This window comes from Gavialis gangeticus, unplaced genomic scaffold (genome assembly GCF_001723915.1).
Source record: "Gavialis gangeticus isolate Ggan-Ray unplaced genomic scaffold, GavGan_comp1, whole genome shotgun sequence".
Classification (NCBI taxonomy): Eukaryota; Metazoa; Chordata; order Crocodylia; family Gavialidae; genus Gavialis; species Gavialis gangeticus.
This window is the reverse complement of record NW_017728992.1, coordinates 110,856,305-110,875,734: the sequence shown is the minus strand read 5'-3', so window position 1 is coordinate 110,875,734 and position 19,430 is coordinate 110,856,305. Positions and strand designations below refer to the sequence as shown.

The following is a 19,430-nucleotide window of genomic DNA, read 5'->3' as shown; positions in this document are numbered from 1 at the left end:
GGTCAGGGCGGCTAGGGTCTGGAACCAACTTCCAAGAGAGGTGGTGCAGGCTCCTACCCTGGGGGTTTTTAAGAGGAGGTTAGATGAACACCTTGCTGGGGTCGTTTGACCCCAGTACTCTTTCCTGCCATGGCAGGGGGTCGGACTACATGATCTGCTAAGGTCCCTTCCGACCCTAGAAACTATGAAACTATGAAACTGACTGTTGTGTCACTGCTTGGAGTCTATTTACTCTGCTTTTGATTTACCAAGAGACATTGCTACAGAATGAGACATTGCTACAGAATTTACTCTCCCTCCCACTGTATCTAGAATACTTACAGCTTCTGTCAACCTTAGGAGCAGGAGCGCAGGTGTCTTGCATACTAATATAAACCACTGATCAAAGCCCAATTAAATGCGTGTCTTATGGTAAGTGAAGGGAGATCATTTATTTTTATTTGCAATATATTGCCTAAATATATTATCTCAAGTGCATACTGATGATTCATTTCATAGTGATTTCTCATCATTTTTATTGCAGATTAAATAATCTTTCTGAATAGTCTTTGGGTAGCTCAAAGTATTAAACGTTAAGCCTAGGGACAGACATTCAAAAAGATGAAGCCTAAATTGATTCAATCTTTGAAGTTTAGTCTAACCTGTCTGGGTTGAACCGATTTGCAAGTGCACAGACTGAACTGAGAAAATGCAGACACACGCTTGCAGTCACTCAGGCCAGGAGCTGGGGGGTGCTAGAGCAGGCCCTTGGCTGAAAAGAAGCTGTGCTGGGGGTGAGACGTCGCCAGCCTGGGCAGTAGCCTGGGCTGAACTGGCCAGGGAGGGGTTTAATTTCTCCCTCTCTGTCCTACTGGCATGGACCTGGGTCGGGGTCTGCCAGGTGCTCCCCCCTTGCTGCTGCAGTGGTGGGGACAGGCACAGCCAAACACTGGTTGGCATAGCCCCCTGAGGCAGAGGGGGCAGGGAGGGAGGTTATTCCCACCTCTACCCTCAGTGTACCACAGCTGGGTCTGCCTGCCCTGACTGCTGCTGCTCACTCCCTGCTTGGGGCAAGCAGCAGAAGAAGCCTCTTCCTGCCCCCTCCACCAGATGCCGGAGGGAGTGGGGAATAACCCTGCTCCCTGCCCCCTGCCTAAGGGGCCCTGACAGGCGGCCTCTGGCTACACCTCTGCCCAGCTGATGGAGCGGCAAGGGGGCAGTACTCTTGATGGGGCAGCAGCCCCTGTTATGGTGTCTGGGGAGTGCAAGTCTCTTCCCAACACGGGGCCGCACTGCGAGGTGGGCATTCCCCTACCGGGAACGGGCTCATGCTCCAGGAAATCATGACAGGAGCTGCTTCCCCCATCACAATCAACCCCCCCTTGCTGCTCCAGGAGCTGGGTGGGGGTGGGACCAGAGGCAAGCCGGCAGGGCTCTTAGGTGAGGGGCAGGGAGCAGAGTTATTCCCCCCTCTGACCCCGGGGAACTGCAATGGGGTCTGCCTGCCCTGATTGCTGCTGCCGCTTGCTCTGCACCTGGGGCTGGTGACAGAATAAGCCCCCTCCTGCCCCCCTCCCTCGAGTGTTTCCTTCCTCCAGCATCTGGTGGAGGGGGCAGGAAGGGGCTTATGCTGCTGCTTGCCCAGGCACATAGTGAGCGGCAGCAGCTGTTGGGGTGAGCAGACCCTGATGTGGTCCCCCAGGGGCAGAGGATGAAATAACCCAGGGGAGCAACTGTGATGGGGGCAGCAGCTGTCATGGTTTCCCGGAGTGTGAGCCCCTTCCCGGGGGAGAGTTGCACTAGAGGGGCTTGGGGAGAGGCTTGTGCTCCCCAGACACCATGACAGGGACTGCTGCCCGTATCAAGAGCCCTTCCCCCTCGCCGCTCCAGTGGCCGGGTGGGAGCATGGCCAGAGGCCAGCCGGCATGGTCCCTTAGGTGAGCCAGCAGGGACCCTTTCAGTGGGCTACTGCTAAATCCCTTGCTGGCCAGTTCAGCCCAGGCTACTGCTGGGGCTGGCCATGCCCCTGCTGCTGGAGCAGCCAGTGGAAAAGTGCAGGTCCATGATGGTGGAACAGGGGAAGGAGGGCTGGGGCGATTAAACTCTTCCCTGCTCCTGTCTGTGGCCAGTGTCTGGCCAGGTCCCTGCCCTTGCCTGTCCCTGTTCCAGCTGGGGAGCAGAGGGGTTGGGCTGGAGTAGAGAGCCCTGCCCAGAGAGCATGCTGGGATGCTGGGGGACTCTGGTTTAACTTAAACCAGGAAGGGGTCTGAGACAGACATTGTATAAACCAGTTTGAGCTTAATCACTTAAATCTGATACTATGTTCAACCAAGTTTATCTGAAACTGGTTTCAGCCATTTTGAAACTGGCTTATGTTTATTGAACTTATGTTCTGTTACAGGTTTAAACCAGTTTCTGATCACTTGAACTAGTTTATGTGTAATGTCTTTCCTTAGCCTAAGGGTCCCAAAGAAGAATGCCCTGCATTTGAAAGCCTATCTAAATCTATCCCAACAATTTAGTTGGTCCAATAAAAGCGATTGTCAAGAAAAATCCTTTCCTTTTAAACACTGAAGAATATATTTGCAACCTTCTGCAGTTCACTTTGGCTTTGGCTAGACTAGTGTTAAACTCATGTGCGTCACTAGCTTAGGGCGTGTTTTAGCAGTGTTATGGAGCAATGAATGAAACCTGATTGCAGCAGAGGTGTGCACTAAACCCCCCTTTAATTGTATTTAAGCTCCTTTTTTGGAGCAAGGTAGTGGAGACAATTCTGAGACAATTGGAGTGACCACCTAAAACACAGGCCACAAGCAAGGCCAGACAGAAATGAAATTGTGTGGGAAGATGGGTTTCGGTGAAATCTGAATGTGAATACAAGGGCTGGCAACTTGTTTGGTAGAGTTGTCTTTGAGGACGCATGCTGCAAAAACAGATAGCAAGAAAAGGACTGGTAGCATGGCTCTGGGCAGAGCCTGGTAAGCAGAGAAACTTGTCTCCATTGATTGATTCATACTGTATTTAGGAAAATAGGACTCTGCAATTCTGTTTATTTACAAAAAATGTATAAAGAGAAATCTGAAGCTATAAATCAGTTTCTCCTAACAAAAACAGCCATTAAAACCCTGAATATTGACTAACTGCGGTTGTCAAGAGGAATGAAAGTATATTTACTGCCTTGTCTATACTAGACTTTAGAAATGAGGCTGTTAGCTTGTTGTCTAATATGCACCTTGCATCCTAGTCTAGAGAAACCTTTGATGGCTTGTATGTGTACCTGCTGTGTGCTCAAAATGTTTTACGTGTGCAGTCTTAAAATATGCATACGAACATTGTTTGAAAATTCTAAATTTCTTTTGCAAGTAATTTTTTTTAGTTTGTGAGTGGTTCAAACTTTAACATTTTGAACAGAAATAAAATATAAAGTTATAGCCGATAGGCATCCCATTGCCTAATCATGTTTGCCCAATATATTTAGAAATTAAATTTAAAAAATTCTGTTTTCCAGAAATATCTAATAGTGAGAATCAAACTGTTTAGTAAAAAGCCGGTTTTCCAGATGCACATTAAGTACTGCTAAATATTAACCATTTTAGCAGATTTTGTTTTTTGGCACTTAGCTGTATTAAACATTCAGTGATCTGAAGATTTTTTTCCAGCTGTCTCACTCTTCTACATGAAGGGAAAAAAACAGTTTTCAAGGCTCTGAGATTCCAAACATTTCAAAGTTATTTTTCCAGGTGCTAAGTGTAAATGTCCATTTTTAGCTGCTGTTGAACATAGAAGATGTTTTCAATCTGGAAACTGACAGAGGAAGTAGTATAGTGAGGATACAGACCACTTAGAGCCATTTTCATCTCAGACCATGAGAAGTGGGGGCTACATTTTTAGTGGTGCAGACTGAAAAACAGTAGTGTAGGGAAAAAACTGAGCACCTGGGACATGGGGGCAACATTGACTTCTGGTTGCCATGCAGTTGAAATCAAGGCTTCCAGCTGCAGCCATTTTTTTCACCTCCCCCTGTCCCACCTATGCCGCAAGTCAGCTGCCAAGGCAATTGCGTTGTTTGCCCTGCCCTAGTTACTCTACTGCCAAAAAATTACTAAACTGCTCTGCAGCATTCCTGAAGTAGGTCACTGCATCCCCTCTTCCAAGTTTCTCATCTCAAATGAGATATTTTTGAAAAATAAATAATCAGAAGGAATGCAATTACCTACTTGAATCTAAAATGAGGTGCCCTCCCCCCACCCCCCCAGACAACATAGGGAAAAAAGCCCTTTGTCTTAGATTTGCATACAAAGCCAGTGGGGGCAGGTGGCTGCTGTGGCTCTGACTTTGGCCCTGAGCCCAGGTCAGGGCCAGAGTCAAACCTACAGCAGCTGCCTGCCCCTCACTCCATTTGTCTTGAACCTTCTTCCCTCCCCTGCCCACTTTCCCTCCCCTTACTGCGAGGCACAGCTTGGCTCCCTCTTGGGCTGGATTTTCTCCCAGGCATGGAGCACATGGAAACTCCTTCCCCTGCCTGGTCAATCAGCACTGCTGCCACTGCTGCATGGTCCAGCAAGAGCTGTGCTTCCATGTGCTGTGCTCCAGGGAGGGCATAGAGCCTGAGCTGTGTCTGACAGTGGGGGCAGGGGTGAAAGGGCAGAGACTGGGGAGCTGGGGGCAGGGAGAAGCAGAGACTGTGGGGAAATGGGGGAAAGGCAGAGAGTGTGGGGAGCTGGTGGTGGGAGGGTGCAGGTGGCAGCAGGGACAGGAAGGCTGCAGGGGGAAGAAATGGGGGCGGGGAGCACAGAAGGCAAGGGGTTCACCTGATTCCCACCAGCCTGTAGCAGTGGAGGGAGAGGGAAAACAAATTTAAGGCAACCCTTGAATGATTGGATTTTGTACCTGGAAAATTATAACACATTTACAACTTTTCCATATATAGAATATAAATATTGGGGCGGGGTGTCATCTTATATTCAGGGTCATCTTACATTCAAGTAAATATAGTTTCATAGCTTGTAGGGTCGGAAGGGACCTGAGCAGATCATTGAGTCTGACCCCCTGCCATGGCAGGAAAGAAAACTGGGGTCAAACGACCCCGGCTAGGTGTACATCCAGCCTCCTCTTAAAGATCGCCGGGGTAGGAGCTGGCACCACTTCCCTTGGAAGTTGGTTCCAGATCCTAGCCGCCCTGACAGTGAAGTAGCACCTCCTGATGTCTAGCCTAAATCTACCCTCTGCCAGCTTGTGACCGTTATTCCTGGTCACTCCTGGTAGTGCTCAGGGGAACAGGGACTTCCCCAGTGCCTGCTGATCTCCCCTGACTAGTTTCTAACAGGCCACTAGATCCCCCTCAGCCTTCTCTTGTGGAGGCTGAACAGGTTCAGGGCCCGTAGCCTCTCCTCGTAGGGCCTGCCCTGCTGCCCCCGATCATGCGAGTAGCCCTCCTTTGGACCCTCTTCATGTTGTCCACATCCGTTCTGAAGTGTGGTGCCCAGAACTGGACGCAGTACTCCAGCTACAGCCTGAGCAATGTCGCATAGAGGGGGAGTATCACCTCCGTGGACCTGCTTGAGATGCATCTGTGGATGCATGACAAGGTGTGGTTGGCCTTCCTGACTGCATCCCCACACTGCCAGCCCATGTTCATCTTGGCATCAATGATGACTCCAAGATCCTTTTCTGCCTCTGCACTGATGAGAAGGGAGTTCCCCAGCCTGTAGGTCTGCTGCTGGTTCTTCCTCCCCAGGTGCATCACCTTGCACTTGTCAGTGCTGAATCCCATCCTGTTCTCATCCGCCCACCCCTGCAATCTGTCCAGATCTAGTTGTAGCCTCTCCCTCTCTTCTAGTGTGCCCACCTCTCCCCACATCTTAGTGGTTGTTTAAAGTATAATATCGACCCAAAATTGACACCAGTATATTAGATTGCGTCTCATTAACGAAGTCTTCAAACATCAAGAACAATCAATTATTATATGTCAACTCTGTTCTTTATAGCTCACTCTAAGGGTAATGCACTTATCAAAAACAAATCAGCAAATGTTGTTCAGAATAGGAAGGGATGGAGAAAAAACAGCTGAGATGAGCCATTGCTATCTTCTCTGAAGTTATTACTCATTGCAATCATGTCCTAGTTATGCTGGATACATATAATGTTTGCTTTTTAATGCAACATAATGTCTAGTTTACAAGTCCATTATACTCTGCAACCTGCCCACTTGAAAAATGACCTGTCCATATAAGTCTTGCTGCCTTGAGTAGAATGTTTTGTTCTAATTTTATTGCTTTGCTTAGGAACTTTTAGTTTCTGTTGTTTCCCAAAATCCTGTTTTCCAGTAGTAGCAGAACAGTGGTCATTGAAGGCGTCACATCCAGACTTCTCCTCTATAACAGTCTGCAAGAATTTCAGGGCATAGCCTCAGTTTACCTGTTTAATCAAATTGTAATTAATTACCATTACACCAGGATTACAGGTCAATATTGGACACTGAATGAGTTTATAATTTTAATAAATCATTCTTAGCACCTTTCCCACATCATGTGCATGTGGGACCCTCCTGCATGACACCTCACCTCACCTGCAGCTCCTTGCAGGCTTCCTTGTGGCACTACACTGCACAGATGCTCTGGGTTGCTGGCTTGTTGCATTGCTCCACCTCTTGGGGAAGGGGCATGCAGCAGAAGCCTGGGGAGGGTGGGGAAGCCCTGAGACTCCAGCTTCTGCTGCAGCCAGAGCAGTAAGGGACAGTGGCGACCAGGTGGGAGACAGGGGGCTACATATTAATCCCTTATGGGCCATATGCAGCCTTCAGTCTGCCAGTTGGACAGCCCTGATCTAAACAATTACATTTTTAAAAAGTCAAAGCTATCTTTGTTCCTAATATGCATTGGATGCTAAAATGTTTGATGGCTGTCAGCAGTCTGTGACATATCCAAAATTGTTAATCCAAGGATTGTTCATGGTCAGCATTATTTAGTTATCTCTAACTAAAGTGACACTTCATAAAAATAGCAAATGGTTGACAACTAATGGCCTCTGAATTCTATTTCTAGCTCTAGTGTCTATTTCTGTTCCTCTTGGTTGCTTTTCTTCTAACAAATCAAATTTAGGATTGCAGCAGGAAATTTAGATTTAACCTCAAGAGTCAATGTTTTGTCTCATATCTACTCTAATGTGATGCAGATGTTGGGACTGTTGTATATAACTCAAGATTTTATTGAACTAGCCCTCCTGGCTTAATAGAAAACATAGCAAACTTCAGTGCACATTAAACACAGACAATTCTGAGGACAGCAATCTTGAGAACATATATAAATATATTTACAAAATGCTTGAGATTTTTTTTTCAAACTGCAAGTCCCTCAGCTGTTCTGTATGAATGAGGAAGGGGAGAAGAAAGTGAGGATTAACTAAAATGTAAAAAAAAAAAAATAAAAATAAAAGAAAAAGTAAGAAAAGACCTCAAAGGATTTACAGGCTGATTTTTTTCCTGTTTTTTATGTTAATAATTTGGTAGTTGTTAGCAAATTTATGGGCTGTACTGAGTATTTTTTAAACGTCAGATGCATCATCCCTTATCTTGACCCCTCCTATTCTAGTTTTCCCTTTTTAGTTAGCTTATGAGGGGCTAAATAACTTATTGGTGAACACCAAAATATTTTGAGCTAACAAAACACTGTACTGTGCCATGTGAACCCCAAAACACACTAACTTTAAATTTTTCCTTCACAACTTTATTTTTACTGAAACATGAATTTTCTTATTTGTAAAACAGTATTAAAAACTGCTGTTATGCTGTGGAACCAGTTAAGCATCATTCTGGCTCATAATTAAGATATTACAAAATGTAAGGCTATAAACCAAGGTTACATCACCAGAGGGTGCTCTTCCTCCCCACAACACAATACTAATCTTGTTATATCAGCTTCATTTTAAATTTCTGCAGTCTATGCAGTGCAATCTTCAGGCAAAAAATAGATTGGATAGAAAGCACTTGATAGCCAATCAGAAAGGAAGAAAGGAAGATAGAGGTGTACAGAAAAATTATGTCACAGCAGTAGTGCAGATATCTACTTACTATCATGATGACCGATATTGTTTCCTTATGCTCCCTTTGTCTAGCTTTATCCCTCTGTTGACTCTTGTCTTAACCCCCAGACTAAGTCTCTTTGGGGCAGGGATTTTTTTACTACAATAGCATTTTGGTCATGACTATGATTCCTGGCTGCTACGGTACACTAATAGTAAGAATAAAAATAAGAATAATATGGATGTTAGCATAGTACAAGAGAATCCCCAATTCCTGTCCTGTCCTGTAATTCTAAGATTAAAAGAAAGTCAAAGTGTTAAAAAGTCACTGTTCTGTTTTCAAATAAGGGAATATACAAAATGACAATAACATAATTACAATATTGTGAGTTGATCATTTATAATCACTAGCCCTGGTGTGAAATCATTCAATAGAATCCTTGCATATTAAACTGTGAGCCTAGTATTTCCCTATTAATCAAACTGATCTGAGTAATGAATTTGTCTGTGTTTGTGGTTAATTGTCTTTGCCTGTCTTTTCCATCTGTCTGCTTCTTGTGGTATGTTAATCTCTTACTGCAGGAATGTACTAAACCTAGAAACACTGGGACCTGCTCTCAGCTGGGGAATCAAAGATGCTACTGTAATGCAAATAATACATGTTATTGAACTGCAGGGAAATCTTTAGTTATGACTGACATCAGTGCATTTTCCACCCTTAATGCCTCAAAATGTCTGCTGCTTGTCTTATAATAGAAGAAAATCTATATGGTCAGCCATTTACAGAAGCATCACTTAATAAAATAATAATATTGATGGTTACATTACTGCAACCAGCCTTGACCTTCAGATTACATACCCAGTATGGAATTATTAAATCATAAAAATGCACAATAGTTCTGTTATCATAAGAGTAAAGATTTGATGCCATCAATTCAGCATGACCATAAATCATCACATTTAAATCTCATTTCTTTCCAGGCTTAAGTATAGTTCTTTCCTTTCCGCAGACACTATACAACATTTACAAGTAAGTGCATTAACAGAAGTGCTTTACCATTTTACTTAAAACATTGCATTTAATGGTTTTCTCATACGAGACATAACTGTTTGGAACATTTGAAAAACCTTTGTTTCTTTCAGCCAACTACTGGACTACAAACGTAGTGTATGTTTTTCTGTGTCAAGTTTTCAGAGTCCGTGACACTGGTTTCTTTTTGTGTTTGTAATTCTTCCAGTTTCCCTTTCACTTTCAGTCTTCCAGACACACAGTCTAGCTCATTTCCTCTTTGTAAGTGTTTTTCACCAGGTACATTAAGTAGATTAATTCTGTTGGTTAACAATACTTTATTCAAATGTGCTCATAGTTTTCTTTAATGCTATTGGCTACTAAAAGTAGATCAGTACAGGTGATTACCTTAAACCAGTTTATCCTTTTCCAAATCTCTTAAAACTCCTCTCCATAAAACACACAGAAAACTCTGGTCAGGTAAATGCTGGGCAAGTTGTAACTTGTGATTATTGTTGATTGGCTTATTACACCTATGGATGATACACATGCTACCCAGGGTAGTTACTCTACCCTGAAACAGCTGTTTTCTGTTATATTTTTCTCTTTTTTATTTATTTCTTACCCTGCCTCCCTTTGTATATCTGTTTTTTCAGACTCTAACCTCTTTGCTGGAACTATAACTAGGGATCTACTTAAAACACATGGAGGGGAAGTAAAAATTGCACCTGGCACCATTTTTGTGGTCTTTTTGTGGCAACTCCCTCCCTCCACCCCCACCGCTGATTGGCCAAGGGTCCCTGGAAGCCCCGCCCCTCACTGCTGATTGATGGAAAGGGCTGCCTTTCATGTGGCTCCACTCCTTGCTGGTGATAGGCAGAGAGGGCTCCCCTTGATGTGGTCCCACCTCTTGCTGTTGCTGCTGATTGGCAGAGTGGGGCAGGCCCACACAAAAGGCAGCCCTCTTGGTCAGTCAGCAGTGGAGGGAAGAGAGGATGGCTGCCATTTTGGCTGCTTATCTTCATACTAGTGGTTTCCTCTTGACCCCGGTGGGCTGGGAGGCTGGTCTGCAGCAGCCAGTGCCTTCCACTGTGGAGCCATTTTATTTTTAGTAAGTTTCTTTTCCTTCTCATGATTCCATGCAAAATCATGGGGTACAGCAGTTCTCACAGTAATTGCGGAAACAGCCTTTTTTGGTGGTTTCTGTGAAATTGTAAAATTGCAAATTGAGTAGATCCCTAACTGTAACCTGCCAATGTTAAGAGCAACTTGGTAAAAGCCTATAGGTATCAGTGGACATGTTTACATGTGCACTATTACTGTGCAATAACTTAGGTTGTTGTGTAGTAACTGAAAATTACTGTGCAGTACAGGTACATGTCTACATGTGCACGCCCATGCTGCACAATAACTATGATGACTTACACCTACTTGGTAGTAAATTTGCTACCTGCGAGTAATTACTGCACAGTGAGGTACATGTAGATGCCTTACTGTTGAGTAACCCTGTTTGTATGGACTGATTTGGGAGTAACTCTCAAGTCAGTGCACACAGTGTTACTGTGCTGTAATGCCTACACGTGTAGATGCTAAAAACTGCTTAATGCTCAGTGAGTTACTATGCAGTAAATACATGTGTAGACACACCCAGTGAAATATAAATAACAAAGATTATATAGATTAAAATCTAGATACCATATAAAATAATACGACTCTCCTAGCACAACCAGGGCTGTTAGAATCATTTACAAAGGTGCACGCAACTTCTGGGGACAGACATAGGCAGGTTCTGAGCCTCTTGCATCCACCCACACATGATCTTGCTGAGCTGCTGAAGCATGCTGTCCACCCTAAAATATGTCTATTACCTGCATGGTGGGCCAGACCAGGTAGGATTAAGTTCCCCGCAGCGCAGTTCCCACTTGAGATGTCCTCAGTGACTGTCTAACTCTGTTCCATCCCTAAAACCATGCTGTACTATAAGACAGGGAAGGAAATTACACATAAACTGGTACAAGTGATCAGAAACTGGTTCAAATCTGTAATGCAGCAGAAGTTCAGTGCATATAAACCACTTTCAAAAGGGCCCAAACCAGTTTAAGCTAAACCTGGATGGATGTAGTATCAGACTTAACTGATTTAAGTTAAATAGGTTTATTAAACTTCTGTCCCAGATCTCCTCCAGAGTCAAGCTGTCTGCTCCAGCCAAGCAAGGGGGCATGCTCTAGCATGTCCTGGTTTCTGGCCTGGGCTGCTGCAGGCATGTGGCTGCTTTTCCGGAATCAAAACTGAATGTGTGTTTACTTGCTTATCAGTTCAATCTACACAGCTTAGGCTAACTTGCAAAGATTTAATTGATTCAGATTTCGGCTTTTTGACTGCCTGTACTTAGCCCTAAAGTTCAACACGTGAGACAGGTGTTATGGGCACTGAAAAGGTGATGGTATTTGTTCCCTTCTTTCTCAGCACTTTCTTTCTTTTTCCTGTGCTTTAGGGCTTTTGCTGGTCAATAAGGGCCAGAAAGAAATACCTTCCCTTCCACCCACTCTATGAACACTACTGATTTCTGTTTTTCAGGGGGCAAGCCCAGGGAGGGGCATTCCTCTTCCTTTAGCCTATGACATAGAGTCTCCTTAGTGTTTTGGGTATTGTGCCATGTAGTTGCAAGTGAAGGTTTAAAGTGGCAAATAGGGAGATTGTTTGGGTAAATGATGGCCTGTGAACACAGGAGACTAGGTTTAATGGCCCAAAAGTCTCCTTGTAGTCCTATGTTCCTGTGCTTTGTATTATATTTTTCTTCTTATGTAAACATGGAACATGGCTTCTGCCTTCTGGCTTAAGAGACAATATGTATAATTTCTGTTACAGGAGCTCCAAACTCCAATCCAGGCAGGTATAAATTAGTAAATCTGAAGGCATATTCATAAATTGTGTGGTAATTCAGAATTGAGGTTTTCCAGCAAACCTGCCCTCTTTCCTAACTTGCAATAGGTTTGCAACTGCAAAATTTTTTGAAAGAGCAAAACATTTAACAGATTTTATGCAGCTGTTTTGTGTGTGTTTGCATTACATATATGTACACATATACACATATATATACATACACACATTCATGCACACACTTGTACACACACACATATTCAGGCTTTTTAAAGAAGGCATCTTTCAGTATTTATTTATATATAATGTTGTTTTTTCTAATCATATATACAAATATATAACTTGATCATGCAATCCTTTGCAAGGCAAATCTTCCATAGACATACTGTCTACTCAACAATTCAGTCTAAATAAGAACATAGAACCAGTATATAACATTTATCCTTTTTCCTAACTCTGACAGCTAATAGTCAATTCCTTATGACTTCCAAAACATATTTGAAATTTCAAAAATCAAGAAAATGCAATGTTATTTCTGTTTATTCTATTTTTTATAATTAAAAGGATATTTTTCACGTCAATGGCATTTTGGTGATGATGCAGCCATACTCATTTAGCAGAAGTATATCTACAACTAAACAGCAATGCTATTAGCCACAAATGTTAGTTTTACATTTACTACAGTGCATGTGGATGTGCTGGCTGAAAACATCAGCAGCCTCACATTAAATTTCATCATCTAGATAAAAATTTTCACAGCAACTCCACATGCTATGCAATAGGATGACAATTACATTAACACAGCTACTGTAGGTCATTCCAGGTGAGCTTGCTATTTTTATTGCTAGATGTTGATAAATAGGGGAAGCTGACCCAAAAATATGGCAATAAAACATATACTCTGTCTAAAATTACACAGATCTGCAAGAAGTTCTTTTAGACTGTTTAAGCATCTTATGTATTGCACAGGAGTGATAACATGAGACATGGCTTGCTCTACTTCACAGAGCTTGTTCAAATTAGAGTTCTGCAGTTACTAGGGAAATGTAGATTAGGTAACATGTTTTGCTGCTTAAAACAGATAGTTCTGTTTATTTTCAGGGCATACTTAAAGAAAACACTGAAGAGAGATTCTTTCTATGATGGATGTGTACCTCTGGTGTCTCCTATCCTGCTGTTTACTCTCATTAGCATTTGGGTGACTTTATCTCCATGCGATATACTTGCAAAAGAAACCAGAATGTTTTTCTGGATGCTTGGTGTTACTTTCTCAAATATTCTTGTAAGTATTTTGTGACTGTGAAGTGTATTTTGAGACAACTTTCTTTCAGCAGTACTGTTCTTTGATTTGATGCAAGTAAACCCAAGAGCAATGTTAAATTTCCTAGAAGCATTTGCACTGGTCTTTAGTTCTAGAATCAAGGGTCAAAACAAAGCTTCCACATTGCAGTCTCCTTTATAAAAACGTATTGCATCAGTTGTTAGAAATGCTGAAGGTTACTCTAATTTTTAGTTTTTTACTATATTGTAGCATTTTCATATGGGCTCTTCTTCCAGGGTTTATGAACAATGCTGAGGACTAGAAAAATGGCTATGTACCACTGTTGGGTGTGAAATTTTGAGTATATAAGTGATGTATAGGCCTCATGATGGCCTTGTGCTCAGTGGTGATTTTCTCTTGCATCTCCATTGTTCTCTAGCACCTCCTTTCATTATCTTCTAATGTGGATTGTGCAAGAAATCTTTTTGAGATTGTGAAAGGGCTTACAATAGAATAACAATGAACATTATTTTTAATACATAAGATCTCGTTGAAATCATGGTGTGAGCCCCAATTCAAGTTAGTAATTGGCTTTATTGGAACTTAGATACATGCTGAAGTGCTTTGCTAAATCAGTGCCTTATGTTAAAAATTGACTGCCCTGAAACAAATCCTAGAAAAGTGTTGCATTTTTTGCAAAAAAATACAGTTTAACATATATCAGTAAATAGTATAACATAGTGCAAAAGGATACAAGGCTATTTCAGAGAATTATATGAGTAAACAATTAGCTTTATACCATGATCTACAAAGGCACTAAGATATTGGACAGTCAGTAGCTTTTCTACAAATTTTCAGTAGAACCTTGTTCCTGCAAAAATAAATATAGTTTAGTAGATTTAGTGATGCATATTTTACACTATATTTTATTGACACTGTATTTTAATAATTTGTAGTGCACATTTCATTATATAAGTGAATTTCAATCAAAGCTGTGATCACTGCAATATAGGGCATGTATTTCTTAATATGTAAAAGCGAGTTACTTGGATTTACAAGCATTTAGTCTCATCAAAAGTACTGCCAATTTCAAGAGATCAGAAACCATGAGTAATTAGATTCTATTTTGTTCCTGCCCAGCTGCAGTGCACACATGCGTGTGGGTGAGAGTGACGTTAGCACTGTCTGCTCTCAACCCCACATTTGCCCCTCCCCTCCCCAGCAATTGATTCCGACTGAAATTTTGAAATAAATCATGTCTGTCCAGTCCCTGCATCAATTCTCCCATTCCCACCTGCCCAGCCCCCACCCAGGCCCATGTGAGTAAAAATGAACGTCTATGTACAGCGCTCTTTTTCCAAGCATTCTTTTAAATTTATGGTCAGAACTGAACTAGATCCATCATAGGGAATGCCAGGCTTGTTTTTCAAGGCTACAAATTTTGACGGCAAAATTTTTCATTACATAATATATACTTTTTCTAAGCAAGTAGTCTGTACCCTAAAATGAGAAAAACATGTATTTTGTATGAGGAAGAAAGGTATTCCAGAGTTTGACAGAAGGCAGACTCAACTTAAACATCTCGACCAATCAAGAAGAACTGTGGCAGGATACATTTAAGGGGAAAAAATTAAGCAAGCCAAAAATTTCTTGTTAGGCTGGAGTTTATCACAGCTATTCAGTGTAATGTGTGTTTCAAGGTCCTGGTTTACTAAAATAACCACTGCTGTATGAGAGTTACGTGCATTAAACACGTGTAAGTAGTAGTTCAAACTACTACAATTTGAAGAGCAAAAAGCTACATTTCCTTTTCCTCCAATAGTGTTTACACACAGTCCTTTCAGAGACTGAGGAGATGTTGTCATAGTGATAGCTTTTCACCCTGAGTTTTGATACATCAGGTTTTCATTATCTATTTTGTAGACCACAAACTGCAGCCCACACTTCTTTAACTGCCAATAGCTTGCACTTCTCATTCCTTTGACAACATGTTTATATGCCCAGTAGGTACATTTGGCTTAAAGCCTGCTTTCAGACTTGACCTCATAACAATTCAGTGTCAGAATGGGCAGGGAAGACAGAGGCCTCCTGGGAAAAGAGAAAGAGAGATGCCTTTAACTGGAAGGTCTAAGAGACAGGTAGCAGAAAACCAAGGAAGGCCCAGAAAGAATCGGTGGGCATGCCTCTCTATATGGACAGCTCCTTTCTGTTCCTCCCTCCCTCTCACAGTCTGTCCCACTGGCAGCCAGCAGTAGCGTGGATCCTGGGTGCTGCAAAGTGAGGCCGTTGGAGAAAGCTCACTGTGCATGTGTCTGCTGGGCAAGACTGCAGCTCTCATGCTGAGACTGGAGCTGTCTGTGGAAAAAGGGGATGTGGCCACACCCCCGCACCCCTCTGGATTCATCCCTGAGCCAAAGGCAGCATTGCCTTTTGGAGCCACACCATTCACCCCAAGGAGCGATTCTCTTGATCTGAAACAAACTCCCCTGAGAAATATCCAGGCAAATTGTATATGGGCAAGTAGGGACAAGAGGCAAATGATCAAACTTTTATATGAATTGCAGGTACTCTTAGAAACCCCTCTGAGGCAAGGAGAGATTTCTGTTCATAGTTGAACACTTCTATTAAGGTTTTAGGTTCAGAAGTAGAGAGTTTGGCCCTTTTGGAGCAGGTCAGCTGGACAGAGCAGGGTGCCCTCACATATACATCAGGTCTAAATCTTGTCAGATTTTCCTACATACCGTAATAGGCAATATTAATAAAACAGTTCCTACAAAAAGAGAAGCTACTGTATAACCAGGTAACAACAAAATATAGAAAATATGGTCATATGATTCCTAAGTATAATAATAGGCATGTGGATTGTAAAGGGTAGGAAGACTTAAGGAGTTCCATACTGGGTCAGATCAATGGTCCATCTAGCCCAGTATATCATTTCCAATGGTGACAGGAATGGATGCTGTACAGGGAGAGCACTGAACCAGATCTCTCTGGAGTGACTGATCTCCTGTTAAGTACCCTCCCTGGCATCTGCCATTTTAAGTTTAGAGATGCCAGAGGAAATGTCTTCAGTCATTCTATTCAATAACCATTAATGGCTTTATCATCCATGAATTTATTCAGTCTCTTTTTGAGCCCTGGCTATGCTATCTGCTTCCACCACCTCCTGCGGCAGTGAATTCCAAAAGTTAACAACGTGTTGAGTAAAGTACTTGCTCTTAGTTATTTGTCACCTACTAATTTCAGCAGGTGCTCCTTAGTTCTAGTATTCTGGGACTTGGTGAACAACAGTTCCCTGTTCAGTTGGTCCATTCCCTTCATGATTTTATAGACCTCTGTCATATGCCCCTTACCCAAATTGAAGATGACTTTGAATTTTAAAATGATCCCCCAATGATTAAATCAGGGTTTGGCAGCATTTTTGACTGGAGTACCAAAACAACCCAACCTCAACCCACACCTTGACTTGGCATGCCAGGGGCAGATGGTTGGGGAGCTGCAAGGGGCCCTATCTTTGTTGCCAGTGGTGGGTGCATGCATGCCTCCAGGTGGATGGCAAGGGTGGTGCCAGGGTTGTAGTTTCCTGAACCCTTCATTGTCCATGTGTCCCAAGGTGTGCGTGCAGCCACTACTGGCCACAGCAGCAGGCAGGCTGCAAACAGCTGCACTGAGGTCCAGAGCCCTGGCTCTGTGGACAGTGGTGGCTGCATATGTGCCTTGGGGTGCACAGTAGATAAGGGGCCGGGGCAGCATAATGCATTGCCAGCAACAAGCCAGGATGGGGCTCTGCAGATGGCTCACAGTAGCTTGCAACCTCCCAGCTGCCTGCCACAGCCACAGGACCCTGCTGCCCACTACAGAGTCTGGGCTGCTTGCAGCAGGCCTTGCAGTCTCCCTGTCACCTCCTGCGAGCAGCCTCAGCTCTGTGGCCAGTGCCAGCTGCCCAGAGCCTGGGCCAGTTGTGACATGCCAAGCAAAATGGCCTCGTGTGCCATGTTCTGGCATGCATGCCAGGGGTTGCTGACCCCTGAATTAAAATTATAACACATTTATAATTTCCCATGTATGAAATCCAGTTAGTGGAAGGCTGTCTTAAATTCCCCCCCCGACTCCCCACTGCTGTGGCAGGGAAAGAAGTGGCCAGGGACAAGGGATCAGGGTTTTGTTTTGTGTTTTTTTAAACCATGCAAAAATATATTTTAAAAGACCTTGAATGCAAGCAGCTGGACATCTGCAGTTGCTCAGCAAAATACAGGGTTTTCTCACCAAGAGTATGCCATTGTATATAATACACACCTTGTTTTTGAAAGGCAGCATGAAGAAAAAAAAATCTTTCTTGTAGTAATTGGGTGGCAGCAGTTTTGGAGCCACACCTACTGCCAGCCCTGCATGCAAGGTCTGGATTTTCAAAAATCTCTTCCTTTAAAAATGGGATTGAGGCACCTTTGAACTTTTTATCCCAGTCTTGTTAAGTTTAGTTTAGTATTTAGTCATTTTAAGCAGAAAAAAATCTTTGAGGGTGTAAAAAGTAGAACATATGTTATGAAAATGTGAATCCAAACTCATTACAGTTTCAGGATCTCAAAATGATATTAGTATATTTCACTTGCACAGCACTTTACATATTCCTTCTATCATTCCGACTACGACCCCTGTGCTTTCAATCTTCACAAATACTTGAGAGCCCATTTCTTCATAATTTATCTAGATAATTTGGATTTCCCAGGTGGCTGTGTGAATGTAGAATGCATGGATGTCGAATTAAAGATGATAATGTTTAGAAGCAGCACAAATGTATATACCGCATTGTTCACTTTAAGTAATGTGAGTCAGTGGGTAATTTAGTCATACCAAGTGAATGCAGTACATTGGTCCTGTGATTAAGTGTTTGGATGTTCAATTTAGCATTGCACTTTTATGAGTATCTGTGAAAACTTCAAGTGTCAAACAAACTGCCCTTTATGCAAAATTGTTCTTAAACTCATAAAGTATAACATGTCAAAACACTGTCTCCATAAAAGCAATGTATGTTTTACATTACATGTAATAAAGTGCTCTAAGAATCGCAGCCAATAAAGGAGCAAAGACAATCATTTATGGTAAATCTCAGACTTGGAATGAACCCAGTTTCCCAATCCCAACTCTTTTTCAATCAAAAACACTCCACCAGGCAAACTAGCTGGTTTCCTTTAAGTAAGCTACCCCTGTGCTTCTTACCTGGCGGTTTATATTATTCCAACAGGTCAGGATGATCATTTGCCAGATGAGTAACACCAGACCCAAAGTTTTCCACTGGTTCCTGTTTCCACTAGCTCTTGTGGTCTACACAGCAGTAACTGGGCAGCTGGGGAGGATGGAGCCAATGGTACTCGCCTTATTCAACGTGTTTGTCACAGCTGCTCATGTGCACTATGGCATCTGTGTGGTAAATATCTGCTTTTCTAATTTTATTGCTGATTGCAGACAAAAAAATTGCTACTGATGCAGAAGAGAGAAACTAATTTTAGTGCACGTGGTGTTGAAGGAGGGGGCTAGGTTCTTCAGATTTTCAGTGTATCCTTTACTGTCCAAAGTTACTAAGTCCTAATTAAAGACTCGTTCACTGTAGGCACCATGTTCCCACAAGGAAAGACACTTACGTTGCTCAAAATATTACAGAAAAATGACTGCTCTCAGCTTGAAAACTATCAGGGACATAATCTTTGTTGATGTGTTGTTGCACATCCCCAGTCTCTCTCTCTTTCCCCTAAAGGTGCACTGATATATTGGTCCATATCATATTGGCGATGATAAAAGGAAAATTGACATTATTGGCAATTGGCTTTTTTGGCTGATGTGGCCAATAATATCGCCAATAAATGCCATGTGCACGTGTGCAGCCACAGCATTCACACTGCCAGCTTGGCAGCTTGGAGAGCAGCGTCCAGCTGGTAAGTCTGCTGAGGGGAAGGAGTGTGATGGAGGGACAGGCATTGGGTGGGGGGAGAAGTAGATCGAGGCCCCTGCAGTGAGGGAGGGAGTGGGGCTGGGGCAAATGCTGCCCAGCCAGGGTGGGGCGAGGCCAGGATGGAGCCGCAGCTCATTCAGGGGTGGGTGTGTGTGTGGGGAGGACAGCTCCTGCTGCTGCATGCACCTCCAAGGGAGGCATGGGGGGGTGGGTGTGCCTCCCAGATCTGTGCACAGGGTGAGGGCGGGCTGCCGCTGTGGGCTGGAGCCAGGGGCAGCACTGGCCTCTTCCCTGCGGGGGGGCTGGGCTGGGGCTGTGCTTGAGGCAGGTGGCAG

General features: G+C 43.2%; 1 protein-coding gene across 2 annotated transcripts in view; it reads left to right on the top strand.

The window, feature by feature from the left end:
* The window catches only part of SELENOI (selenoprotein I), a 93,423-nt gene that overhangs the window by 67,214 nt on the left and 6,779 nt on the right, over nucleotides 1-19,430 (top strand). For both annotated transcript variants that reach the window (XM_019526938.1, XM_019526944.1), the window contains 3 exons: nucleotides 8,980-9,028; nucleotides 12,989-13,169; nucleotides 18,391-18,573. In XM_019526938.1, coding sequence (XP_019382483.1) covers nucleotides 8,980-9,028; nucleotides 12,989-13,169; nucleotides 18,391-18,573 — 413 coding nt within the window. The remainder of the gene's footprint in view (nucleotides 1-8,979; nucleotides 9,029-12,988; nucleotides 13,170-18,390; nucleotides 18,574-19,430) is intronic.